Source organism: Ochotona princeps, chromosome 19 (assembly GCF_030435755.1).
Source record: "Ochotona princeps isolate mOchPri1 chromosome 19, mOchPri1.hap1, whole genome shotgun sequence".
Taxonomy (NCBI): domain Eukaryota; kingdom Metazoa; phylum Chordata; class Mammalia; order Lagomorpha; family Ochotonidae; genus Ochotona; species Ochotona princeps.
In genome coordinates, this window is record NC_080850.1 from 37000043 (window position 1) to 37027833 (window position 27791).

Here is a 27791-nt window from a genome sequence, read left to right on the forward strand (position 1 = left end):
CCGTAAATGGTGACATCCGAGGGGTCGTCCTGGGACCAGCCTGTCCTCCCAGCACGCAAGCTCTGAGAGCAGTTAGCTGGTCCCTGACTGTCCACAGGTTCTGCAATTTTCCTGTTCCCCTCCCTACACACGTATAGGTGCTGTGCTGAGCTGTCCAGTCTGTGAGCACACAGAAGACAGACACCTACCCCTTTCATGAAATGGACCATGGAACCAGGATTAGAGGCTTTCTGGAATCTTGGAGAAGCTGGTGTGGTGAAGCTTGAGAGCAGGCCTCTGTCCAGAGCAGGGAGGGCCTGGGCCCAGTTTTGCCTTCCTTCTTGTAATGATTTTCTTTCCTGTGTTACCCTAACTCCATAATGACCCCCTTAGTTTTGTATTCCCCAGCTCGCAGCAGGTTTGGCTTAGAAGATAGTTGTCCTGTGTGTCTCTGGTCTGCAGTCCCTGGCTTGTGACAGGCGTGCTGTTGGCGCTGTAGCCTTGTGGCAGTGGCGTGACACGTGGCACTACAGACTATTCATTTACTCTCTTCTCTTGCTCACGGAAGAGCTCATTTGAGGGTGGGGTTGTGGTCGGCTGCCCCAGAGTCCAACGTGGAGCCACAGTGGCTTAGCGTTTCTTCTGAATGGGTGGGATATAGTGGGAGTGACCCTGGGTCCAGAGTACCAAGGCAGTCAGAAACTGATGAATGGGCATTCATTAGGAGCTCAGGCTTGGAATTCTGTCGAGCCAGACTGGTATTTTGGGGAAGCATTTGTATATCCTTTATTTTCCTTGTTTCCTCCAAGTAAATTTCCACTTTAGCACCCGAGTGCGACTTGACCGGGGTGGAGCAGGAAGAGGGAGGGCTGACTGAGCTGGGACCCGGATGGGTACTGGTCCTCTGGCACGTTCTGGGCCACTCGGCTGTAGCTCCTGTTGTGTACTTAGGTCCACTGCCAGTGAGGCCTGCCCCAGGCTGTGTCTGCTGCCCTCAGAGCTGTGTCTGGCCATCTCTGGGCTCTTGAGAACACAGCTGCTGACCTCTTCTCCAGGTGCAGCCTTGCCTGAGGTTCTGGCTCATTCGTTTTTTGTATCTCAGGTGCCTAGCTCAGTGCCTGGCCACTGTGCTTCTTCAGTAAATATTTGAGAACACACAGTGTCTGGCCAGCGAGGACAGTGTCTGCCCACGGGCCTCAAGGCAGGAAGAATCTTGTTGTCTGTCCTGGTGTGGTGTCCCCATTGCCATCTTTGTTGCTGGTGTTGACTAGCAGGGACCAATTTTATTTCTCTTCTGCTTGGTCATTTGCTGTTAACCTCTGCTTGAGCTGGGACTCCCAGAGTGTGTTGCTAGCTACTCCTGGGCTTCCCTCCTATAAGCAGGAACTGGGTCCCCAGCTCCTGGTGCATATGTCAAGAGTTAAGTTAGGAAGTGACTAGTAGCCTGGAAGTGAGAACAGATGGGCCAGAATTTCTAGCTGATGGTAACCAGAAAGTTCAGTTTTCTCATGCTGTAGGTACTTAGCAGGAGCAGAGAACATGGAGTCTCTCCCTAAGCATATGATTTCAGAGGAGGGCCAGAACTGAGCATGCGTTACAGGTCCACGCCTTCTGCTCTTGTGACTAGTGCTTCTAAATAACTTTTATAGCTTGTGTGAGGCAGGCCAGGATTGAGATGGGTCTGGGGGTGTGTATGTGTATGTACTTATATGTGTGTCTCCTCCCCTGAGAAGCTGCTGTCTTTTCCACTGCGTAGATCAAGTGATTCTCACTCACTGAATGTCCTGCTGGTACCCCACTTTTGGTGACCATGAAACCCTGGGTGTCCACATTGCTGATGGCCTGGTTTGCTGTCCTGAACTGCACGTGGGCTGAATTCTTCACCTCTATTGGTAGGTACCAACAGGCTTGTCATCTGCCTGATCAGTCCCTGGCCCTGCCTGAGACCTTTCTCGTTGAAGTGGATTGATGTCACCCCTGCCTGTGATCATTTCTGGAGAGAATGGAGCATGAGGAGCTGTTCTTCTCCCTCACACCCATAAACTCCATCACCACCTCAGCTCCTGATAATTTGGGTATTCTGGGGGCCAAATGTCTAAGTTGGACCCTCCTGCCTGACTTGTACTGGCTACTTGGTTCCTCTGGTCTTTATCCATTTTGCCCTGGACTAGTGGTTCTGAGTGAACACTCCAGCCCTCTCTCACCTGAAGTTTCAGAGCCCCTGGGATGCCCGTTTCCCAGGTACTAGCCAGCTGACTAACAGTGGGAGAATGAATTTTGGAATGTCTTCGTTGATTTGCTGCTAGTGCATTTACCCATATATTGTCTCTACCTCTCTCTTTCTAAAGTTAGGGGCTAGGACCTGTGAGCGCCTAGATTCCTTTTTTTTTTTCCTAGGTGCCTTTTAAGCCCAGGTTCCCATGACCCAAAGAGAGGTAACATGTCCTTGGCCCAGAAACATATCTGTGAGGGTGTTCTCTTCTCCAGTTCTCACTAATCTGTTTCCCTCCCCCGCAGGGCATATGACTGACTTGATCTACGCTGAGAAAGACCTGGTGCAGGCTCTGAAGGAGTACATTCTTGCGGAGGAAGACAAGCTTTCCAAGATTAAGAGGTGCACCACACCTACCCTGAGCTGGCCACTCTCCTCCCAGGACACTGTTCAGGAGTCTTTAAGGGATTCACTTGAGAGGGTGACATGGGGCAGGCCTGGAAGTAACTCATGCCGAAACTCGAAAGGAACTAAACACACAAGCTAAGGATCGCTCCCTGCCCCCCTTCAGTTTAAGACTTAAAAAAAAAAATTCACATTTAAATTCCTGGCTCTTACCTAGGTTAAGGAGCCAGAACTAGACTGTGTGCATGTATGTGTGTGTGTGTGTGTGTGTGTGTGTATGTGTGTGTCTGGGGGGTATCTATATTTATGTATTTTTTTATTATTTCTGGATGAGAAGGGTCCTGGCTCTCACAAGAGAAGTTACCACAGATCAGGACCTGTGTAGATGGCAGTGATAATGCTCCCTTTCCTCCGTTCCACAGCTGGGCCAGCAAGATGGAAGCCCTGACCAGCAAGTCAGCTGCTGACCCTGAGGGCTACCTGGCGCATCCTGTGAATGCCTACAAATTGATGAAGCGCCTGAACTCAGACTGGCCTGCGCTAGAGGACCTTGTACTGCAAGACCCAGGTGCAGGTGAGGAATGATCAAGCAGGTTTTTGTCAACCCTGTGTTTGTGGGGTTGTGCCTGGGTGGCTGTGTCTAAGCCTGCCTTGGGGTTCTGTGTGTATTTGAGTTGGAAGCAGAAGCATCTTCCACTGTGGACCCATCAGTCCATTCTTTCATTGCATTCCCTGTGGAGACCTGGCAGTTGACTGTCCTTGTTTCTTCCTGTTCAATAATAATTGTTTTTCAGTGTGTTTTTATTTCTCCCTTTTATCAAGTAATGAGATTTTTAAAAATTACATTTGACTAATATGTGTTCTTCCTTAAAAAAGATGTTATACTTATTTGAAAGAGTGACAGAGAAATATCTTCCATCCAGTGGTTCATTCCCCAGATGTCTCAATGGCCAGAACTGGGCTGCTCTGGTCTGAAGCCAGGAGTCAAGAGCTTTTTCCAGGTCTCCCACATGGGTGCATGGGCCCAAGCACTTAGGCCATCCTTCGCTGCTTTCCCAGGTACATTAGTAGGGAGCTGGGTTGGAAGTGGAGCATCAGGGACTTGAACTAATGCCTATATGGGATGCTGGCACCACAGGCTTAATCCACTCACCATAGTGCTGGCCTCAGTAGTATATGCTTTAATAGAAAATTTGGAAACCATGAAAACAGTCAGCTTAGAATATTGCCATTCTTAATTTAATTGCATGGTGATAAATGCTACTATGATGAAAGTCTTTCTGCATGTGCATATACACTTGAAAAAGCTTCTGTGCACATATACTAGGGGATGCAAATGTGATTGCTGAGAGGGACAAATGAATGAAGTGAGTTTAGCCACCTGGGTGGGGGAGTGCTCCATAAGCTGGGAAGCTTAGGCATCATTAAAGTTCATTTGTGTTCCAGTCCTTCTGAAATAAAGTTGTGACATAAGCATATATTTGAATCCTGAATTTTCCAGCCTCTGCCATTAATGGTCTTAAGTCATGACTGCTAGTCTGTCATACTGACATCCTATGATGCTGCTCAAACCGTCACGCATGGATTGTTTTGAAGTTAGTGGTCTTTTGGTATACATCTTTGTGCCTGCCTCTGAGTCTTTAGGCTGAATTCCTAGAAGTGGTTTTTAATGGTCAGAATGAATTTTTGAAAGTTTTTAACTGTGGTTGGTGTTTTACTGTGATCTTATCTTCTGCACTCTAACTTTTTCCTCTTGTCCACACAAGGAGAGGGCAGGCTGGGCCTGGGAGTGGGCTCTCCTGACTCCCAGCCCTAGGTTCAGAGCCCTAGACTCACGATCTCTCCTTCCCTGAACAGGGAGTGCTGATGTACTTCAGACGGGCTGTCTCTGGCTGAGACATTTCGGCCCATGCAGCCAGACTGGGCTGGGCTGGGCTTGGCTGGGGGCAGGGTGGCCTCCGGGGAGGGATTGGTGAGCTCAGCCAGCCTGGAGCGGTGCCCAGTGAGCTCACTGCCTCCAGAAACCATGGCTGCCTTTCCCAGACCCCCACCGCCCAGCTTGGGCCTGTGGCTCAGAACACGCTGTTCTGCTGCACTACAGGAGACTTTGCCTGCTCAGCCGGCCTCCACTCTCTGATCTTGTTCTCCCCAGTCCTCCTCCCCCACCCCCGCCAACATCTGGTTTGTTGAAGAAGCCTTAGAATTATCTGGAAGGAGCTAGGCCAGGCCCAGAGAGCAGTATGTTGTTTTCAACTTCATGCGTTCTTGCCCCTGAAGTAACAGTGTACTGTGGCAGATTTTCTCTCTCCTGATTCTAAACTCTAGGGTCCTCCCTGCTGCTGTGAGGAAGACAAGATTATAGCTTTTTGGTCCTGAGTCCCCGGGCTTGGCTAGAAGTGAGTGCTTGAGCCCAAATTCATGAGAGTCGGTGGCGTGCCTGCTGCTGCCCTTGGGAGAGACTGGGAAGGAATGGCTTTGGAACTCCTCTGTGAATTCTTAGCTCCTGGGCAGACTTGCTTGACCTGAATCAGGATGGTGAGAGGGCCAGGCTCCCACCTGAAGTCCTGAGATTGTAGGAAGTGTATTCTGTGCAGCTAAGGTCTGGAGTCCCTGAAAAGGTCCCTGTGGGTCCTTGTAAGGTCAGGAGCTCTTCGAGGCCCCGATTGTGGTCTTGAGTTCATGACCCGAGCCCCTCACAGATCTGAATGGTGAGAGTAGCCTACAGAGAAGAACTCGAGGTAGTCTCGCATGGAGTGATGCCCAGCTGGTACATTCCCTTCTAGTGCTTAGCTTGGCTGGATGAGTTCTCAGCCAGTAATCTGATGAGTAGGGTAGGACCGAATGCCTCCATGACTGTTCTTGTCCTCTCTTACTCTGTGATGAAAGCTGGTGGTCAGTAGTGAGTGAGCAGCTGGCTGCTGCGACTACCGTTGTCTCTGGTTCTTCAACCTGAGAGGTGATGATCAGACTTCCAACCTTGATCAAGATTTTCTGTGGGGTTCATTTCCCACTAGTTGTCAGGTCCTTCCCAGAACCCCTATGCTCCTTCCAGATCACCTCTCTGTCCTCTGTGTCTCTTAAGTCTAGCCAGCACTGTGGACTCAAGACCCCAAGACTCCCAGATGTTAGCCAGTAGGGGTGGCGTTCTGTCCATTTCCAAATGAGCACACAGGTGAAGGGTAGCAGAGAAGTCCCTGTGGCTGGAGCCATCATGGAAGACTTCCTGGAGGAAGGGGTAGAAGCCTTTGAGGGAAGAGGCTAGGAGATTTGATAGACAGAGGCCTGGTAGCGGCTGCTGTCTGGTCCCCGGTGGAATTCTGCCCCTGAATCAAGGGTCACCTCTCGGTCCTGCTCTGTTCCAAAGGTTTCATTGCCAACCTCTCAATGCAGCGGCAGTTCTTCCCCACTGATGAGGATGAGACGGGGGCCGCCAAAGCCCTGATGAGACTGCAAGACACCTACAAGCTGGACACGGCTACAATTTCCAGAGGGGAGCTGCCAGGTAACCTTCTCACAGGTTTTCCCTGCCCTGTATATGTCTTTGCAATAACAGGGTGGGTTTGAGGCATACCCGCCTCTGGTTTCTTCCCACTTAGGTGGCAGTGTCCCCACTGGTGGTGATCTTCTCTTGGTCCCCAGTTGGTGCCAGTGGCAGCCTCCTGTAATGGCCGTCTTCCTCCATGTGTTAGCCTCTGGTGACTCAAGAAAGCAGGGGCTGCTGCTCAGGAGCTCCCCCCAACCCCTCACCCGCCAGTCTGTGCCCCAGAGCACTGCAAAGTTCTCCCACACTTCTTCCTGTTCTCTTGCAAGCCTTCCTCTGCATCCAAGGCTCTTGTGAGTCTCTGCTGTTGGTTCTTCCTGTTGGGGCTGCTGAGGTGAGTAATCCACACTCTTACCCCACTTCCCTGGTTCCTGTTTGCTCCTGAACCCACAGCCTCTGGTCTCTTCCCTGGATCCTGCCTTGCGAGGTCACCAGCCGACCTGGGCAGTAATGCCAATAGTTGAGTTTTGGCCATGACATTCTTCAGTTTTCAGCAGCTCACAACACATTGAATTGCCATGTTCTGCCTGTTATTCTCCCCTCCTTAAAATTTTGGAGTGATCCTGGTCTCTGTTGCCTGTGTTTTGGTCTATCTGATTGGTCCATCAGCTAGTGTCTCTCTGTCTTTTGAAACTGGCCTCTTTCGCACTGACCATCCCAATGTCAGTGTATAATAAGAACATGACTTAGATTTGGGACCTGTTCCAGAACAGTAAATCCAGGGATTCAGTAAGACCTCTTTAGACCATAGAAGCCATGTTACTTGTGGAGGCCTTAGAGGAGAAATAGCAGTGTACCCAGGGTGTAGGAAAGAAGTAATTGCTGGCTGGGCAAGGTGCAGGGTCTTAGTATGGAAGAGTCTGAGTCAGCAGGAGGAGTATGCATTTGTTATTCTTGCCTTAGGCCTCGGACCAAACCAGGCAATGTATACAGAAAGAACACAGTCCAGGGCACCTCTCAAGGTCTGTCTGACCTGTGGGTGTGAGCTAGGTTTATGGGAACCACGTCGCTGCATTGAGCTTTCACGCTCAGTTAATAGACCCATGAATGTCTGGGAGTCATTCTCCAGAACTCGACCTCTGCCTCATAGTTTCCCTAAGCGGCTCCCCCAGGAGAGTGCAGCTGTTTCCATGTGTATATGTAGATGATGTCCAGCACTGTGTTTCCTGCCCACACCTGTCTCCTAAGCTTCCAGCCAGTGTAGACAAATGTGTGTGGTGCATTCGCTGTATGGATATTCACAGATGCCTAAACTTTATGTGGCCTAACTCAAGTCTTTGTTTCTCCTTTGAACTCTACTCTTTCCCTTCTCACCCCTTGCCTTAGCCAAAAGCACCTTTATTCACCTGTGTCTTCAGCCAGAGTGCAAGGCCTATGGATTGTGTACCCTGATGATTTCTGTGCTTGCCCCCTGACTCCAGCTTCACAGCCATTGCTTTCTCACTGGATTACTGAAATTCAAGACTGACTTGTCTCCCTCCTCCCACTTGCTCCCTAAGACTGTCTTCCATACGGCCCTCAGTATATGTATGTTCACATGAGTCCTGTTGCATTGGGCGACTTTCATGACCAAACCCATACTTCTCCCATGTGGGAGCTTTGAGGTCTTGCTGTCTTCCTGATCTGTTTACCCACTTCCCTCAGCATCCCAGCTTAGCCCCTTCATTGGTTCCAGATCAGCTGGGCAGCTTCATGTCTACTTGCCTGTCAGCACTCAGGCGTCAGAGTCTAGGGAGCGGAGGTTCACGTTGGCTTCTGCAGGGGATGGTGTGGGAGCCATTTGTGCCATTCCTGGTGTCTGTAAGACATGTTGATGATAGCCACCACTCATTAGCATCCTGGGGTCACAGGCAGCCTCGTCACACGTCATGTCACTGAATTCTTGGCATGAATTCTTTAACGTTGACGGAATTATCTCTACTTGCAGATAAGGGCACTGAGTTGCCAAGAGGCTAGGCAGCCTGTCATCACTCAGCGAGGCCCTCACAGACCCAGCTTTGTCCAGCTCCAGAGGTCCAGCTCACTCCCTTCTGAGCCAAAGCAGCCCTGGAGAGGCCCTTAGAGACAGAAAGGAAGTCCCAGACCACCCCTAATTCCTGGACAACTTGTGTCTGTTCTCCTCAGCTTCCCTTTGCATGAGGGAGTCACCAAGGGCAACCAGACCCTGGTCTTGATGGCAGCTGACCCCCTGCAGTGGGGAGTTTGGGCAGAGGCCCAGCTTCGGTTAGGCAGCTCTTTGCTGTCTGCCTTCTGTGGAGTCTGCTTACTTGTTATTCCCGGAGGGAATCACACACACACACATTGTCCTCCCTGAACTCGGCATCTCCCTGTAACTGCCATTCCTCATTGGCACCTGCCTTCTGGTCACTCTCGAGTGCTTAGCCTTCAGTAGATGATGTGTAGCTATAAGACCTGGAGAGCTGGTACTCACCAAGGGCCCTGCTGCCTGGGACCATGTAGCCTCAGCTCTTGGCCTCCTTCTACATCATCATACTACCACTTCCCCCCACGGCTGTTCTCAGTGCTCTTGTTTTCTGGTGAGGTGTGCCCTGGAGCTCTGGGTTCAGCTACCGTCTCCCTTTTTTCAGGTTCTTCCAGATGACTATTATTTTCCATGGCTTTCACTACTGTCTACTTCTCTTTCTGATATTCAGCTCATAGTCTGCCTTTTAGGTCCATATGGCCAGCTGCCCACTAGATATCTCCTCCTGTGTGGCTCACAATACAGTTGCACTCTCTTCAACACCACTTCTGGCTTGATATCTCTCTGAATTCTCCCATTAAGAGGAGACCTTCCCACTTACAAAGATGTGGATAAGGAGTTTGTGAGGCTAGGAAATTTGCTATGAACCCCAGCCTGGGGCAAGGCCATCCTGTCTGCTCACTACATCAATAGGGTATGTGGGGTCAAATAGCTCTGCAGGATTTCTGCTTGGATAATTCCTCCCTTCCAGTGGCCCAGGCTTTTCCTTGAAGGGAGAATCTCCTTCATCCCAGAGGCTCTAGAGCATGACCATCCACTTCTGTTGCCACAGGAACCAAATACCAGGCCATGCTGAGTGCAGATGACTGCTTCAGCATGGGCCGCTCAGCCTACAATGAAGGGGACTATTACCATACAGTGCTGTGGATGGAGCAGGTGCTGAAGCAGCTTGATGCTGGGGAGGAGGCCACCACAGCCAAGTCTCAGGTGCTGGACTACCTGAGCTATGCTGTCTTCCAGTTGGGTGACCTGCATCGTGCCCTGGAGCTCACCCGCCGCCTGCTGTCACTTGGTAAGGGAATTGCAACGGAAGGAAAGATGGAGATGGGGAACTGGCAGAGGAATTGAACTCTACTGACAATACTATCTTATCCTGTTCCTGGTACTGAGTCTGTTTGGCCTGTCAGCCAGCCAGTAACTGACTAATGCCGATCCAATTACCAGCTAACTCCTTGACCACCTTCATCCTGGAGTTAGCCTGTGCTCTCTTAGGCTCTTGGCACCTCTGACCCTGCTTGCTCCCATTTAAAAAGAAGAGACCTAGGACTCTGATGCCTCTGTCACCACACAGGATAGAATCTTCACTCGAGAGGCAAACTGTACCTCAGACAGTCGGATGTGGACCTTTCAGAGGCCAGAGGTCTGATAGTCAAACTTGCCATAGTATTGGTGCTTTGTGTCTGCTGCTACACCGAAGCAGGCCTAGGCACTGTGGCCTTAAGACCTACATGCTCCACCTCTTACTGTTACCTGGAAACAGCCCAGCATAGACTTTCTTGGGCTTCTGCAGTTCATGTGTTCCTGAGTGTGATGTCAGCTAACATAGGAGGGCAGAAGGACACGCAGAAGTGTCCTGCAGGGATGATGGGTGAAGAGAACTATGTGGCTTCTTCAAGAACGTTGGACAGGCAGTCAGGACATCTAAATTCTTATGTTAAAGAGCCTTAATCTAAGTCATTTCACATCTTTGGGTCCTACTTTATTAACCCAGCAGGAGTGGCACAGAAATCCTGCCACTCCACACCTGCTTCATGGGATGCTGTTGTTAGATTATCCCTACCTGTGGTGTTTTGTTTTGTCTAAAGATTCATTCATTTGAAAGGCAAAGTGACAGAGAAAAAGAAAGAAAAAAATTTTCCATCTGCTGGGTCACTTCCCAGCTGGTCACAACAGATGGGCCAAGTTAAACCCAGGAGACAGTAACTCCATTTGAACCTCCTACATGGGTAACACAGGGGCCCCAACTATTGGGTCATTATCTGATGTTTTTCCAAGAGCATTGCCAGGGAGCTGGATTGAAAATGGGACAGCTGGGACTCAAACTGGTACTCCAGCATCAAAAATGGTGACTTATCCTGCTGTACCAATGCCAACCCCATGTGGCTGTCTAGCTGATGTCTCATCCTGCCTTCCACATGTCCTGCTGTGGCCAGTGCATGTTGTAATCACCGACGATGGCTGCACCCTGGGGAGTAGCTGTAAATAGCACAGCCAATTTTCAGAAGGCAGGACCCTACCGCTTCCCTAGTCCTGAGTCCCTGAAGCCTCTTGGTGGCAGGATAAGTTGCCCTGTCATCTCTGACCAGGGTGGGTGGGGGGAACCTCTGTTGCCTTTTGATTTCAGCTAGTACAGACTGGTCAGGTGCTGCAGAAGGCAGAGTGGAGCGTGCAAGTGAGCTGCTGCAGAGTAACCGCTTAGGGGGTAATTCCTCTAAATGACCTAACAGATGTTTGTGGTTTCCTTTTCCTTCTTGTTCTTTGCTTTTTCTAGATCCAAGCCATGAGCGAGCTGGAGGGAATCTGCGGTACTTTGAGCAGTTGTTGGAGGAACAAAGGGAAAAGTCTCTATTGAATCAGACAGAAACTGTGGTTGTGACCCAGGGAGGCATCTATGAGAGGCCTGTGGACTACCTGCCCGAGAGGGATGTGTACGAGAGCTTGTGTCGCGGAGAAGGCATCAAATTGGTGAGATGTGTATGGGCTCCTAGTGCCAGCCTGGGACTTGGCTGTGGCTGTAGGCAGGCAGATCTGGGGAGGATGTGCCTCTGTCCATAGTTGCTTTTCTTAGCATCTGCTGAGGCTGATGCGTGGGTGTTCTCAGCAGTGTGGGACAGGAGACTGTCTCCCCTGGTGCCCAGGCAGTGATTGGGTCCTTTGAGTTACAGCTGAGCTCCCTTCCCTGCTCTAGCCCGGCCAGCCTTTGCTTGGTGTGGAGTCATGGTGCATGTGGAGACACTGTTTCTCAGTAAGGCTACGGCATGTGCTGGAGCTTGGTGCCCAGCACTGGCAGCCATTGAGAGCCTGAACTCCCAGTGCCTACCCACAGAGGCTCATGATACATCCGGCTCTCGCCTGTTCCATATTATGTCTGCTCAGCTCCTTCTGGCTCTTCCACCTGCCCCATCCCAATCCCTGTGCACAGCGTCAGGACAGGGTGGCAGAAGGAGGAAAGGGTGCTTTGTGAGTGTCATCCCATGCTGGTCCAGCAGAGGGACCTTCCTGGGCAGGGTGTGAGGGAGCGGCTGCTGGCCATGGGAGCCGAGGCTGGGGCTGTGGTCAGGATTCACTCCACTCAGGAGCCTCTGCTCTGTGTTCCCCAGACCCCCCGGAGGCAGAAGAGGCTTTTCTGTAGGTACCACAATGGCAACCGGGCGCCGGAGCTACTCATCGCCCCCTTTAAGGAGGAGGACGAGTGGGACAGCCCGCACATTGTCAGGTACTACGATGTCATGTCTGACGAGGAGATCGAGAGGATCAAGGAGATCGCGAAACCCAAAGTAGGTATCTTTGTGTCTGTGGGCCGCCGAAAGTCAGGCCCTCTCCCTCCTCCCTGGGGACCAAGGGGTTGTGCATTGGCCTTTCTCAGCATCCAGAAAGAGTGTGTGACAGAGGCATTGAGAAGCCATAATCCCAGGCTGGCCTGCGGACTCGGGGCCCAGTGAGAAAAGAAATATGGGAGTCAGCATGGACAGGCAGGAGCTGCAGGAGAAGGTTGTACTGGGAACAGGCAGGCTGCAGGGGAAGGTGCTTCACCTGGCTAGAGGACTGGCGTGTGGGCCAGGGTGTAGGAAGCAAGCCACGAAGGGACGCTGGGCCTGTGGAGCAGCTGTCGGAGGTGATGAGGTGGAGTTGAGCGTGAGGCTGTGCAGCATCAAGGCTTCTCTTCCAGGAACATGCTGGGCCCTCTCCTTGTACTCTGTTTATATTTGTAAAAGCAGATTTGTTTACTTGAAAGGTAGAGTTACAGAGAGAGAAAGAGAGAAAGAAAACATCTGTTGGTTTACTCCCCAAGTAGCCATAGCATCTGGAGCTGGGCCAGCCTGAAGGCAGGAACCTAGAACTCCATCTCAGTCTCCCACCTGGGTGGCAGGAATCCAGGTTCTGGGGCCATCTTCTGCTGCTCTCTCAGGCATATTGGCACTAGCAGGGAGCCTAAATGGAAGGGTATAGCTGGGGTTCAAATCAGCACCCACTGAGATGCTGGTGTCACAGACAGTGGCTTTTCCTGTTATACTGTAATGCCTTCTCCTTTCCTTTTATTTGTTGAGGTTTTGTTCAAACAGGACTAACACATTTCTTGCTTATTCCTAGGTAATTCTCATACTATGGCAACTTTGTTTCTTCATCATTATATTTAATTGACTATTAGTTTACTATTATAAGATAAACTATTGATGTAAAAACATGCTTCATTATTAATAATGCTTACTGAGTTCTTAACTGCTTTGAGACTTTAACTTGTATTAATATTGTGACTGCCAAGTACATGGTGTTGCTGTTTTCTGTTTGCTATAGGAAGCAGACTTGTGTAGGTCACCCCTAGTGATTGAACTCATTCCTTTTTTGGTTTTTAGCTGGTTTCCTTGGGTGATCTAGGATAATGTTATCACCTGCAAATAAATAAGATTCTGTCTTGTCCTTCCTAATACTTTATAGTACCTTTACTTTCATTGTTGAACTACTCATAACTTCTAGAGCATTCATGGTATGCATGCTAGTCTATTCCTGAGCTTCCTGAAAATTCCACTGGTATTTGGTGCTTAGTATTCAACTGGCTCTTGTTTATGCATCATATTACAAAATTATTATTTTATTTCTAGTTCATAAAAGCTTTGCTCCCATCAGATGTCTTTCAAAGACCTGCTACCATTTCCCCACCCTTCTCCCTACTGTTGAATGGTTGTAGCCAGTGGGGCCACGTGATGAGGCTCCTGCCCTTCACCTTGGAACAGACTTGGCTTGCAGCACTAGGACATCCAGGGCTCTGAATCAGCTGTTGGGATATCACTGTTGTGGCCAACGGGGTTTAGTCAGTAGTATGGAGAACGAGGACCAGGACCCTGCTTTCTGCTCCCTGGCTCCGTTCCCAAGTCATCCAGGACAAAAATGTGTTCCCTTGTTTGCAAATGAGGGAGGCACATTCATGTCAGAATCTCCTGAGATTTCTTATCTATCTTTCAGTTCCAGTCGAGAACATTTCTCTCCCTGTGTGTGTATGTGTGTCTTTGTGTGCACATGCACATGAATGAGTGGCAGAGTAGGAGAGGGAGCATTGGGAGACCTTGCCTTTGAATAGAAGCCATGTGTGAGTGAAACACTTAGGCCATCATAAGTTGACCTCTGCTTTGTGGAGGCCGTGACAGATGCTGTACTGGCTTTGAAGTGGGGCCAATGAGCTTAACTTGGCTTGTGGGGAATGCTGGGCAGCTGGCTTTGGGTCTCTAGCCTGCTTTCAAAATAGCCCTGTCTGTCCCTTCTGGGCGTAGTGCAGCTAGCCAGAATGTCTTTGTGGGTGCCAAGCCACACTGAGCCTTAGATAGTTGGGTAGGGTCTAGCCATGCAACAGTTGTTGAGGAGTGGGATGTAGAAGCAGAGTGGCCTGAGCTGGTGTTCGTGGATAGGAGCTCAAGGAAGCTGTCTGTCCTGGGTGTGCTGGCCATCTTGTCAGAATGTGTGGAAACAGTGCAATGTCCAGGTGGGTCGCTCTCATCCTTTGACTGTCCTCTCATCTGTCTTTAATGTCTCAATCTCTCTGTACCCGCTGTCCTGGGCCACCATCGCCCTTTGCCCTGGTCTTCACTGCGTCTTCCTTAATGGCCCCCTCACTGTGGACCTCCCTTAGTCATCCGTGCATGAGGTGTTCATGGATGCAGTGACTTGTGTCCCCTGCTTGCAGCCCTCCCCATTGCTCATAGGTCCCAGGTTGTTTCCAGACTTCCCTGCTCATCTCTTTACCTTCTCAGCCTGGTGCCTTACCTCTCCCCGTAGCCTCTAATTCACATTCAGCAGATGCCTGTCATTGCTGGGCCTTTGCATCTTTCCCTGTGACTGTGTTGCTTCCTTACTTGGCTAACTCCTGCTTACCCTTTAGATCTCAGTAGATGATCCTCTCTTCTAGGAAGTAGTCCTTGATCCTTTAGCTTAGCCTCCACAGGACATGGAGCTCACCTAGACTGTGTTGCAATTACCTGCCTACTTTTCTGCTTTCCCCATTTGGTGGATTTATGTAGGTACAGGGACCAACTCAGTCACCAAGCCTTGTGACAGGCACATTATTGGTACTCATCAGATATTTATTTAAATTAAAGGGAAGTGCTATTGCAGTGGTAATACTTGGGCCTTTAGACCTGCTACGTGAGGTCTTTAAGATGGCCCATAGCTCTAGCACATGAACCCTTGCCATTGGTGCTGGCTCTGAGCAACAGGTCCCTTGTGAGAGAATCTTTAAGTTTGTTTGTGGAAAGAGGGTGAGGTATGTAAGGGTGTATACATATTCATGTGTGTATAATAGCAGATGTATTTGGGGAGCAAGGATGAGTGACTTCAGGGTAACAATTCTCTTACTTCAACTTGTACAGTCCTCTCCTGATTTTATCTGATTTTATGAGATGCCAAAGAAGTGAAACTGCCTCTGTCTTTACTCCCCACAGCAGGGGGAGCCAGTGCGAGGAGATACTGCAGGAGGTGTTTGAAGCTTTTAGCAAAGGAGTTGGGAGGAGGTTCAGGGGAGGTGGAACTTCCGGAGTCAAGAGAAGAACATGAGGTTGAGGTGCAGGGGTGAGGGCACCTTCTGACTGTAGTGGGTGCAGCCAGCTAGGCTGCACTCAGACCAAGAGGTGTATGAGCCTGCCAGCTGCATGGATGGACTGAACAGGCTCTGTAGGCATAACTGCAAGTAGCACAAACTGAGCTAGGGGAGAGGCAGTGGCCAGGATCTGATACCAGAGTGGGAATGTAAGCCCTTGGATGTCTGGCCTGGTCTGCAGGATCGTGGTCCTTGGCTAGACCCAATGCCTGCAGAGCCTCTTTCTCCACTAGCATGGCTGGACATCTGGTCCCAATACTCTCAAGGAATTTTTCCAAGCAAGGAAAGATCAATCTGCTTTCTCTTTCTACCTGCCAGCTCGCACGAGCCACTGTTCGTGATCCCAAGACAGGCGTGCTCACTGTTGCCAGCTACAGGGTTTCCAAAAGGTAAGCACAAAAGTGCTGTGGGGCAGGGGGCCAGAGGATGACTGCTCAGTCTCCAACTCCAGCCTTTCCAGGGCCTACCCAGTGGAGGGTGGCATGGCTTGCCCTGACTGCTGCCACCTCCTCCCTGGCTTGTAACACTCACCATGTGTACCTGTTAAGCTGGCCTTAACTCCAGGGAGAGAGCACAGGAGTTCAGCTCACTCCCTCATCTTTTCTCTGTCCCCTTCTTGTGGCTCAGCTCCTGGCTTGAGGAGGATGATGACCCTGTTGTGGCCCGAATAAATCGCCGTATGCAGCAAATCACAGGGCTGACAGTGAAGACGGCAGAGTTGCTGCAGGTACATGGGCATTGGGAAGGGGGGATTTCTGTCTTGATGGTCTCTTAAGGTGTCTAGGACTGGCCCTGCGGAGGCTTGCCTAATAAACTGACTTTATCAAGCTAGGAATCAAGTTGTGAGATGAATTAATCATGCTCACCAGGGTTCAGCAAGGAGTACTCAAGCTGGGAGCTGGGGATTGATGATAGGCACAACTGGCTCATTGGCGTTGTCCGGATGGTGGAAGCTCAAGTCCTGACTTATTCCAGGGTCACATTTGAAAGAGCTCTTCAGAGGTCATGGTTCTGTGTCATTATCAAGTACAATTTGAGATAACAGTGTTGAGCAATATGCCGCTGGGACAGGTGAGCACCTGGACCCAGTAACTGTAAAGTTGGACTGCTATTATTGGAGTTCCCAGGCTGCTGTTGGAGTACCCTGGCTTCCTGTGTTTACTTCAAGAATGAGTGAGAGGAAACACGGAAGGTTTGGCGTAAAATTTCATACTAACATTTCCTCTCAAGTCTTGAGTTTGAATCAGCACTGGCTTATGCTTCCTTTCAATCATCAGAAATTTTGGGTTAAATGATAAAATCAATGACCTGAGACACACTCAGAAAAGTCTTCATGTTGTCTCTTAGATCTCTCTGTGTACGTAAAGGTAGCAACCTTTAGGCTTGGCATTTGGGGCTTGTCAAACATATGTCTTACTAGAATATTGATGAAAGATCATTTGGAGAAGATCCTTTGAGCTTTTCCTTGGAGACCTCTAAGCAAATCAGCCAGCACTCAGTGTTTTTCTTTCGCTGCAGCAACAGTTGGAAAGCCGGTCTTGAAGGTCATTATAGATTTGTGTGATGTCCACCAGTTTTCAAAAAATATGGTGATTACCTTGCAAGTGGTCGTGTAAATATTTCATGCAATTTGTGTTTTTTCAGCTCAACTTAGCTTAGTATTCTCTAGTTTCTGAATACGTTCTGTAACAAGTATACAGATAGAAGACTCACTGTATCTGCCACTTACCTCGTGTGGGAACCACCATTCCACAAGTGATAGGAGCTCTTGATGTACCAGATGTATCCCTGTTGGCATTATCTTGGTTCATATTTTGTTGAAACAAAGTTTATTTGGTGTTTGTTTTGTTTTGCTTTGCTTTCACTCTTTAGAAACATCTGTCGTGGCTTCCTCCATGTCAGAGCCAGTGTTAGGATTCTCATAGCTCTAATCAAGGACAATAATCTGTTTGGCTGGCTGATTTTAAAGTCTAGCCCACTGGGCTGGGTTGATGGGACCTATGCCTTGCAGGCTGTCCTGGCTAGCTTCCCAGCTGTCCTGTTTTCTACCTGCATGCTTAACCCTGCTTATAACTCAGTTGACTGGAGTCTGGATGCCAGAACTCTCAGGGGAAGGGCTCTTAGGGTCAAGACTATTCTGGAAGATCCAAACTGCAGCAGTTGAAGGGCTGAGATCCCAAGTTCCTTTGCATTCTTTCTTAGGGAACTATGTTGGTGTATCTGTTGCCAACTAGCAGTGTTGAATGTATTATGAACCTGCATGATCTGGGGAAGATGACCCTGCATTTCAGCTCTCCACCCGTACTGCTTGTGGTGGGAGAAATGCCTCGGTACCACCAGCAGCAACCTTCAGGTTACTGGGAAGGAGCTGCTGCTCGTGCTACCTGTCAACACTCAACTGCAGTGGATGTATTTGCTGTGGACCATTTGGGAAAAGGGGAATTATGGAAGCTTATGGTAAATTTAGATGAAAGCCTGTCTGATAGAGGAAGGGATATTGCATATCCAGGATTCTCATGATGTAAGTTTTCTGGTTCAACAATGTCCCAGCTTTGCCAGAAGTAATTTCTAACCCATAAGAAAACATGTGGATTTTTTTTTTTTTTTTTGCCTTCATCCTGGCATTGGTGTTAAATGCCTGTGTGTAAGGCACAGACACTGGACTTTTTTTTTTTTTTTGAGATCTATTTAATTTGTTTGGAAGACAGAGTTGGGGTGCGAAGAGAGAGGGAGAGGAGAGACAGAGAAAGACAAAGTTTAACATCTGTTGGTTTACTCCCCATCTGCTATAACAGATGGGACCCAGGAGCCAGAAGTGTCATTTAAGTCTTCCACATGGTTTCCAGGGCTCAAGGACTTGGGACAGCTTCCTCTGTTTCCTTAGGCCATTAGCAGGTAGCTAGGTTGGAAATGGAGCAGTTAGAACTCAAACCTGCTCCCATATAGATGCTGATATTGCCAGCGGTAGCTTAATTCATTGTGTCACAGTGCTGGCCCCTAGACACTGCACTTGTGGCAGCAACATGTCTGGAGATCAAAGTGGTGTATTTGTTAAAAAGGAATGCCTTCTTGTACAAATCAGGATTAATGAACATTTGGCTTGTTATTAAGTGTGTGAGTCCAAGGACACTAGTGTGCTGATGTGATAAATCAAATTGCTGCAAATCCAGAGGTTTACATAACTTTTGTCCTTATTTAGGACAGTGTTTAAGAGTGTGGTTACAGTGGCTTCAGCACCATGGTCATATGTAATCCTCCCCCAAAAAAGACAAGCCAGTTATAGCAGTATAACCCTTTTCACTGCTTGGGACATGAAAGGTAAGGCTCATTCCAAAAGTGGCAATATTGTAAGGTACAGTTGTATCATGCAGCAAGCAGTGACTCAATTCCCCTTGAGTGCCTTGGTGCACTAATTACAGTCCTGTCTAAAGTTTTTTCCATGTAAAGATTTATTTGAAAGGTGGAGTGACAGAGAGAGAGAGAGAAAGGGAGTGAGAGGGAGGGAGGGAGAGAGAGAGAGAGAGAGAGAGAGAGAGAGAGAGAGAGAGAGAGAGAAAGAGAGAAATAGAGAGCACTCTTACATCTGCTAATTCACTCCCCAAATATGTGCAACAGCCAGGATTGGATCAGGCCAAAGCCAGGAACCAGAGGGCCATCTGAGTCTCCCACCTGTGTGGCAGGGACCAAGTATGTGGGTCATCTTCCTTTGTTTTTCCAGGAGCATAAGCAAGGAGTTAGATCAGAGTGGAATTGCTTGTGTTTGAACTTGCACTCGGATACAGAATACTGGCATCACAAGCAGTGGTATATTTGTAAAAAAGCATCTGTAATACCACTTTGCCAACTGTTCCATCTCTGCTAGCCTGAGGTACACCTGCAGTTGTAAGTAGGACCACCTGCTGAACCAGTCAGTCCTGCTATTGTTAATAGGATATCCAGGTATTTTTGGTGCAGGAACTTTTAAGCACAGAGAAGTAGATTATAGCATATTTTCACAATTGATTTTTCACTGAATGACTTTTTGTGTAGCCACTGAAAATCATGCTGTCTGAATACAGTTCCATTTGACAAACATTGTACTTCAGCAATAGGATTTCCATAGAATTTCCTCTCTTACAAAGCTTATACTCCCCTTCTCTCCCATGTGTCCAAAGGTCTTAATTCTTATTCATCATTTTCCCGATTCTTGGAGTTCCCAATAGTAGATATACAAAAATTGCCAATTTTCTGAGAACTAGTGGCTGAGCCCCAAAAGTTTGAGGGATTCAGGAAGACACAGTAGCTAGCTGTTCCCACATAGACATTGGTAATCTTACTCAATCCATCAGAATTCTTGAAGAGATTCTTTTTAAAATTTTTAATTTTATTTTAAATATTATTTACATTGCTGTGATTTGTGCTATTTGGGCCTCCAATTAGGGTGGGGAGGAGGGTCAAGTTATGGAGGAAGGTTGGTGGCACAAATGCTTCGGTCTTTTTTTCCTCTCCTGTGTTTGGTGGGGGTGGGGGGAAGAAAGGATTGGGGAGAACATAGGAGGTGTCACTCCCTGCTGTCAAACTGCATCAGCACCTGGGGCTAGGGGATGGTCTTTGGATGATGTCTTGGAGATCCTCATATGAGGAAGAGTGTTCTAAAGGTGTTACTTAATGGTTTTGATAATTCTGAGACATCATCAGCTTCATTGCACCAGTCTTGAGAATATCTTTCCAAGGTCTATTGGCTGACCAAGTCTAGGTGCATCCCAGACTCAGAAACTTGGACAGGAGAGGTTTTATTCTGCTTTTGAGCCTTTGACAAGGCCGCTGATGCCTGCTGCTGGCCTAGATGATCTGGCTGTCATGTCACCCATGTGTATCTGGACAAGCTGTCCACTGCACAGGTATCAGCAACCAAGAAGGCCCAGTCCTAATACATGTACTCCAAATTTGGACCACATCCATTGTGATTTTTCCCAGTGGCCAGGGTTTGAGCCCAGAAGTCTAGTTGGGGAGTTCCCCAAGAAAGTTCACCTGGGGTGGCCACAGACTTGACTCTGGTGTGTGCCAGCCATTGCAGGGTTAAGTTTGGTCTGTCACCTGTACCAACCAATGCACATGCCAGTGGATGCAACTGCCTGGTCAGTTCTGCTTCAGCCCCATCTCTCATGCAGATGATGTATGTTGTGGCCTAGCTCAGCCCAGCCTGCCATAGCCTAGGTCCTCATGCACACCAGTGGATGCCATGGCCTAGTTGGGGTAAATCCCAGTAACTTCCACCAGGCTCCCTACCCCTAGCCCCAGTTTTTGTATGTGCTGGTATGTACTGTAGCCTAGCCTGGTTCATTTTGTATCCCATTTGACTCTTGTGTATACCCATGGGTGCTACAGCTTAGCTCAACCTGATCCAATCCCAGACCTGGCCCACACTCATGCCGATGGGTGCTGCCACCTTGACCAGCCTGGCTCACCCCGAGTTTCGGCTCTCATGCTCACCAGCAGGAACTGCAGCTCAGCAGGGGAGTGCCCATAGTTCCCTACTAGACCCACTCCCAGCCCTAGATCTTGCACATTCTAAATGGTACTCTGGTCTAGCCCAGCCAGGCACATCCCCCAGCCCCAGCTTTTGCATGTGCCATTGGGCAGTGGGTGATGCTACTTAGCGAAGCCTAGGTCTCCCATGTGTGTGAGTGCCTTGGCCTGACCTAAACATGCCCTGTAGTTCCCCACTCTAAAGCACCCCACTTCAGCTCTCTAACCTAAGTGTGAGTGCAATGGCCTGATCTATGAAGTCCCCAGAAGTCATCTCTGCCTTGCCAAACATGTCCTCAGCTGTTCCCTCTCCAGCACATCCCCAGACCCCCTTCCCCAGGCAGTTTGCAACTCCTTCACCTTGGGGCTGGGGTGGAGTGTCCAGGTCTGGTGTTCCTTGCCTTCCCATACTCTCTCTCTCTCTCTCTCTCTCTCTCTCTCTCTCTTTCTTAATAAATAAAATAGGCAACTATGTGGGCAGACTGGTATAGTTAACACAAATTTGGCATCAATCAGGCCCAGAATGCCTGCCAGCTTTTGGCTGCTTTTCTCTCAGCAGTGTAACACTTGCTTAGGTACAAGGCAACCTAGAGAGAGGCCTGCTGCTGGGGTCTTTACGAGATCTTTACTTTGTATCGAACCTTTTCTCATTCAGCTGAATTAGACTCTGACATTGTGCTAAGAAGTTGTTCATGGAGGCATTTTCAATGTTTGATAGGTATGAGGCTGTGATGGTTCAAGTCCGAATGCAAAGCCAGACTCAAGCTTGGCATGCTGAAGTTGTACAGCAATTCTTGGGCATCTGGCAGTGGTTGCCTGTATTCTGCACCTTCACCTGACTGCAGCCGTGCTCTCTGCAGTGGATCACTGGCAGAACTGGGATGTGTGTGCCCACTCAGTTTGCCTCAGACAGTAGTGGACAGTGGCAGAGGTGACAGGAGCAGTGCCAGTCACAATGACTCCAAAATCAATGTTTCCAAAGTTCCTCTGTGTGGAGTTTGTCATTGGCCTTCCTCTAGGTCACCTTCCCATTGTCTTCCAACGACACAACCCAGGCCAGGACTGGACTCAGGAAGGGTTCCCTGTGTTGCAATCTGAGTATCCTCAAGGGGCTGGAGCTTCTCCATAGTGGCCATCTGTAGCTTCACCGGTCATGTTCTGTTTGGGAAACCACATCTGTGCTAAGCCCTCCTCTTGGGTACAGCTGTAGATAAGGTTGCAACGTTTGTTTTACCTGTGCAAGTACAGCTGCCTGTACCTTAGAGATGGCTTTTGGGGGTCCTGGTTGCTTTTGGGGGTCCCAAGAGTTGGCATCTCTGGAGAAGTGAGCTGCTCCAGGGCTGATTTTTTTGCTGACAAGGTTCTTGCTGTTATTTTCCACCAGGTTGCGAATTATGGAATGGGAGGACAGTATGAGCCACACTTCGACTTCTCTAGGGTAAGCCCCAATCACAGGTGCAAGGCACCAACTCATAGGAGCACCTCCACTTCTACAATCAGGCCCCCTTCCTGTCCACTTCACCTGGGCAAAGTCTCTGTTATTGGTGAAGCTAAATCTGGAACCATCGGCCTGTGGAATCCAGCAGAACTGGTTGATTCGCTTGCTCGAACCCTGCCATCTCTGCCCTGATTTTTTTTTTTAATTTTTCACATTTGAAAATATTTTATTTTGTTTTATGATACAGTTCTATAGGCTTTGGGTTTACCGAGACTCACCCAGGGTCCCTCCCCCAACCATTGATTTCCCTTCTAGTTTTGCAATGGATGTTCTTCATGAACAGTCATAAGTCCATCATGCTGTTATGGAGGTGTTTTCCGACAACGTATCTGCCCTGATTCTAAAGCAGAAACTCTTAATAGGTCTTTGTGAAGATTATTCTTACCTCATTCTTTCCCCTCACCCCGAATCTCCCAGCATCCTGGCCACTTCCCTTCACAGCCTTGGCCCTCACCCCCTGCTGTGTTGTGGCAAGCACATTAATTACCTTGCTTATACCTTTCTGGCCTCAGTTCTGTGGGTGGTGGGTGAAGTCAGTTGCAAACCTGGGTGAAAGTTGTTGTCTATTGCAGCGACCTTTTGACAGCGGACTCAAAACGGAGGGGAATAGGTTAGCGACATTTCTTAACTATGTAAGTATTGGGTCCAGGCCCACCTGTTCACTCTTCACTTAATTTTATAGAACAATGAACGAGATGCTTTCAAGCGTTTAGGGACTGGGAATCGTGTGGCCACATTCTTAAACTACGTGAGTATGATGTATGCAGCTGATGGGCCCTGAGGAGAGACTAGTCCAATCTCCTGCCCCCTGTCCCGAGTCAGGACTGACCCACCAGCCACTGGAAAAATGAAGAGACCATTGTTTAGTTTCCAGGTCCCTCTGGTCCACACATCTTTGTGGCTAGAGTTGAGAGCTGGCTTTCATTCTCAAATGTGTGGTTCAGACCACTGCCAGGACTTTTATATCCCTGGCTCTGTTTTTTATTTTATCAGGATTTTTTTTTTAGATTATGGTAAAATACACATAAAATAAAACATACCATTGTAACCATCTTAAGAATACAGGTCAGTGGTAATAAATACTTCGTAATGTGCAACCCTCACTACCATGTGGCTCTGAAACTCTTTTTGCCTTGTAAAACTGAAACTTGACACCCATAGAACACTAATTCCAGATTCACTTCCCCTAGTCCTTGAAAACCACCATTCCGTTTTCTGTCTCGTATGATTTTGACTGCTCTAGGAATTTCTGTCTGTCTGTGGCTGGCTGATTTCACTTGGCATAATGCCCTTTAAGTTCATCCACACTGCACTGTATTCTTGCTCCTTTCCAGTAAGCCCAGTGCTGATCTGGACTTTTGGGGTGGATGCCCTGGAAGGTTCCCTTCTTGGGAGCATAACAAGTAGGGAGCTGTGAGGTGTGCTCTTAGCTGGACTTGATGGGCTGCTTCCCACCTGCTGCCTTCGCTCCATCCAGAGACACAATTTCTTCTCCCCTTAGCTTAGCTCTAATGAGGTGCAGAGGCTAGTGAATAACTTAAAGGCTGAAGCTCATATTCATTCTTTGCTTTTAAGTTTTTAACTGTATATGTGTATGCATGCATGCGCACAGCCAGAAGGAGTCATACTGATGAAAAGAACATCTGTGGTTTCTCTCATGGTGCTTGAGGTCTAATATAAGGACTTAATATAGAGACCGTTGTTTAGTTACCATGGTGACATTGCTGTGGAGAAGTAGCTGAGGCTGGGATTCAGAGAAGGCCTCCCTCCACTGGGAAGTAACATGCCGGGTGAGGCATGAAGTTAGGGTGGAAATTAGCTGTTGTAATGTGGTTTCTGGCAGAGAAGAGAATGTATTGGCCTGGAAGAGAAAAAGAGCTTAGGATGTTGAAAAAATAGAAACAGATGGTCATGTCTGGAGAGAGAAGCAAATGATACTGAGAGGGCCTTAGGGTCCTAGAAGAGTCTGGGGTCAACTCCCAGGGTGATGGGAGGGCAGCAGAGGTTTTCTTCTTTCTCATTTACTGCATGTTTTGTTTATACTGTGGGCAAAGACGGGAAGTAAGTGAGCCAGATGAGCAAGAAGTGCTTTGGATGTGTGTCAAGGCAGGTGCTGTGGGGGGGAGTATACCTGTGGGCCCCTGCTCTTGAGTCTCATGGCATGGAGACTGTCCCGGTGACCCATACACGTAGGTAGGGCTGATCGTGGAGCAGAGCCTCCAAACAGCACCGCATGTGCTCAGAGCAGGGTGATCCGCACACCTCATCACATCCTTTGTGATTGAGTTGGCCTGAGAGCCCTGAATAGAGGGGCAAGTTCTGTGCCTTGTGTTCCCAGATGAGTGATGTAGAAGCTGGTGGTGCCACTGTCTTCCCTGATCTGGGGGCTGCAATTTGGCCTAAGAAGGTAAGTTCTAATTCTTGTGGGTTGTACATTGAAGCCATGCTTAGATGTTGTCCCCCCAGTCCCTTTCTGTGGCAGGCTTACCTATCACTGTGGAATGCCTTAGCTGATTCCAAATCTGAGCTTTGACTTTGTGGCCTTAACTTCTCTGTGGAGTCAGAGAGGGAGAGGGAAATCCCTTCTGGAGCAGGCGGTCCTCTTAGGAGAATTCCAGAGCCACATCCCCCAGTATGAAGGAAAGTGAGGGTTTTGGCTTGAGGTTGGGTCCCAGATCCCAGTCTCTGAGAGTTTTTCCTGACAAGGCTGTGTTTTCCCAGGGCACATCTGTATTCTGGTACAATCTTTTGCGGAGTGGGGAAGGTGACTACCGAACAAGACATGCTGCCTGCCCTGTGCTTGTGGGCTGCAAGTGGGGTGAGTGGCTTATAGGGGTACTGTTGGCGTTGGTGTGCTCACTGTGGTCTTTGATTGTCTGCCTTAGAAACTGAGCTGGGAGACAGCAACTGCCACATTTTAAAAAAGTTTTTCCTGCCATCTGGTAGGTGGTACTATCTGGTCATGTTGCTGACTACTCAGCTGATCCTATGCCAGGAGAGCTGGTTTGGAACACTCTGAGAGCTGCCCAGAGAGGGAAGGACCCTGGGGAAGAACAGGCACCCACCCACTGTTGGTCCAGGATGGTTCTCCAAAGAAACAGGCTCTAACATGGGCTCTGTGGGAGCAGCTGGGGTCTAGCAGCAGGAATGGAAAGAGAGTCCCAGAAAAACAAGCCCTACTGGAACTAGGCACAGGCTCAAAGGGAGCTGCTCTCATTGGCACATGAAAAATGGGAGGCCTTTGTAAAAGGGCCAGGAAAATGGAGCTGGGACCAAATGGTGGAGACTGATGTTTGAGCCCTGTCCTGGGAGCAATGGTCATGAGCCATGAAAAGGCTTGAACTGGGACGTGAAAGGAACGATCGCAAAGATGATTTTGTAGCCCTGTTAGAGAGTTTGAGGGATAGGTTTACAGAACATTTGGAGTAAGGGAAAAAGAGAAGGAAGTAGTTGCTGACTTCAGGGGAAAAACTGCAAGAAAGGAAATGTAAAGTATAATCTATTATGTGGCTCAAGATGATGTCAAAGTTTCACATCTTAATTTTAAATTTTGTAGTGTGATGATCTTTGGAAGATAGGTGGGGAGAAATAAGCGTTTATAGGTAGAAGAAAATAAGTTCAAAATTGGAAATCATGAAATAATCCTGGAAGCATGTTATTTAGAAAACTGAAGTTAAATGCCAAAAGAAATAGTGAACGTTGACTATCCTCTGCAAATGAGGATTGAATATTGGAGAGAATGGTTTAAGAGTTTGCTGTTTATTATTATGAAATTGTAGATAGTTTGATTTGTTCAACTAAGTTTACTGTAAAAAACTGTATGACTTCAGTAGTACAATAAAATTATTCCTACTCATTATAAGGAAGAGGAGCAGAATCCTGATCCCTGATATTGGAGACACAGCTTAGATAATACAATGCTGGTACTAGCTCTGCTGCTCTGGGGCCCACAGCCCGTAGATTGGACATGCTAGCCATCCACAACGCTAGCAGGCTTTCTCACTCCTCTCAGTTTTCCCTGCCGCCTCCCAGTAACAGAGATTTCCTAAGGTACCTGACACATACCAAGCCAGTTCCCACTTGATGACATTCCCATCCTTCTCCCACTTGCTGGGACTCCTGTTGGTATGTTAGCTGTGTTGGTATGTCCAGCTTCTCTCAGATAACTTGTGTTCAGCTTCCTATTCCAGCCCTGAGTTCTCTTCTTCCCTCACATGGTTTGATGTCCCATTGGCTCTGTTCCCATGACAGCCTTCATACGCATATCTTGGATCACTGGCATGGGTCTTCCTCAATAGCACATGAGCAACTTGAGACCTGAGACCATGTCTTCCTGGAGTCTGAGTCCCAGGATACTGTGCAGGAATAATCATGAAGTAACCTTTGGCTACTGAACTTAGGAGTAGGATGATAATATACTTGCTTTGTGTTCACAGTCTCCAACAAGTGGTTCCATGAACGAGGACAGGAGTTCTTGAGACCTTGCGGATCGACAGAAGTGGACTGACGTGCTTTTCTGCCCCGCCCTTCCTGGCCCCACAGCCCATTTGAACTCCAAGTTCAGTGAGACAGACACCTTCATATGTTCCAGATTCTATCAGGCGGGTCTTTGGAAGAGTGAACATTTGTCTGGAGTCGGGACTTGGGAGAGTGTGCTGGGATGGGTCCTGGTGTCCTGGTCCCCAACCTCTGTGGTCAGACTGTGCCATCCCTGGCCCCGAGTGTAGGGTCAGAGTGGCTGCAGCAGAGTCACTGTCTAGCGCCAAGCAAGGTGCCTTTGTACCTCAGATGTTCTAGGTGTGAGATATTTCGGTGAACCAAAGTTCTGATACCTTGTTTACATGTTTGTTATTAAGACATTTCTATCAGTTGTGGCTTTAACAGGAAAAAATAATAATAAATTATCCCTGCCAGAAGCCTTAAAGAGCCTTATTTGTTGTGTTTTATTCTTTTTTGATGGGGAGCTTTTACAAAGCCTGTCATTTTGTATGCTTTGCCTTGTGTTAGTAGACTCTGGATAACGAATTAGTGGCAGAAGCCTGGCTTTGCGGTCTAGACCTGGTTTTACCATATGTGTTTTCTCCAAGCTTTGGTGTGTTTTGTTTGTTTTGTTTTTCTAAAAAGTAGAACAAATCATCTCTCCTTGACTCCTAGAGAACATAAAGATGTATACTTATGAGTGTGATGCTGTTATAATCTGAACATCCTTATTTTAACATTTAAAAATACATAAGAACACTTCAAAAAGTTTATAAAAAATGGAATGTAAAGATAGGCATGTGGCGTGGACTCTTGATGTCGTGGTTAAGATATCACTTGGAAATATATCCTATATTAGAGTGCTTGGATTCAAATCTTGGTCTTTGCTTGTCATTTCAGCTTTTTGCTAATGCGAACCCTGGAAGGCAGCAGTTGACAGCTCAGGTAATTAGATACCTGCCTCCCATGTTTCCTGGTGCATATAAACATGCTTTTTTTTTTTTTTTTTAACATTTGTTTATTTTTATTGGAAAGGCAAATTTACAAGAGACAGAAAGAGATCTTCCAACCATTGATTCACTCCCCAGATGACCACAATGG

At 48.3% G+C, this 27791-nt stretch overlaps 1 protein-coding gene across 3 annotated transcripts in view; it reads left to right on the plus strand.

The window, feature by feature from the left end:
• The window catches only part of P4HA2 (prolyl 4-hydroxylase subunit alpha 2), a 34498-nt gene extending 7363 nt beyond the window's left edge, over nt 1–27135 (plus strand). The window contains exons 1-15 of one of the 3 annotated variants that reach the window (XM_058677555.1): nt 1775–1871; nt 2497–2593; nt 3019–3170; nt 5961–6098; nt 9173–9412; nt 10892–11085; nt 11721–11897; nt 15524–15594; nt 15833–15932; nt 22098–22151; nt 22784–22843; nt 22894–22959; nt 24550–24618; nt 24933–25029; nt 26648–27135. In XM_058677555.1, coding sequence (XP_058533538.1) covers nt 1790–1871; nt 2497–2593; nt 3019–3170; nt 5961–6098; nt 9173–9412; nt 10892–11085; nt 11721–11897; nt 15524–15594; nt 15833–15932; nt 22098–22151; nt 22784–22843; nt 22894–22959; nt 24550–24618; nt 24933–25029; nt 26648–26718 — 1668 coding nt within the window. In that variant the 5' untranslated portion in view covers nt 1775–1789 and the 3' untranslated portion in view covers nt 26719–27135. Of the gene's footprint in view, nt 1–1735; nt 1872–2496; nt 2594–3018; nt 3171–5960; nt 6099–9172; nt 9413–10891; nt 11086–11720; nt 11898–15523; nt 15595–15832; nt 15933–22097; nt 22152–22783; nt 22844–22893; nt 22960–24549; nt 24619–24932; nt 25030–26647 lie in introns of those variants that run through there. The other 2 variants (XM_058677554.1, XM_058677553.1) reach the window with 2 other exon arrangements.
• Nucleotides 27136–27791: the final 656 nt, after the last annotated feature.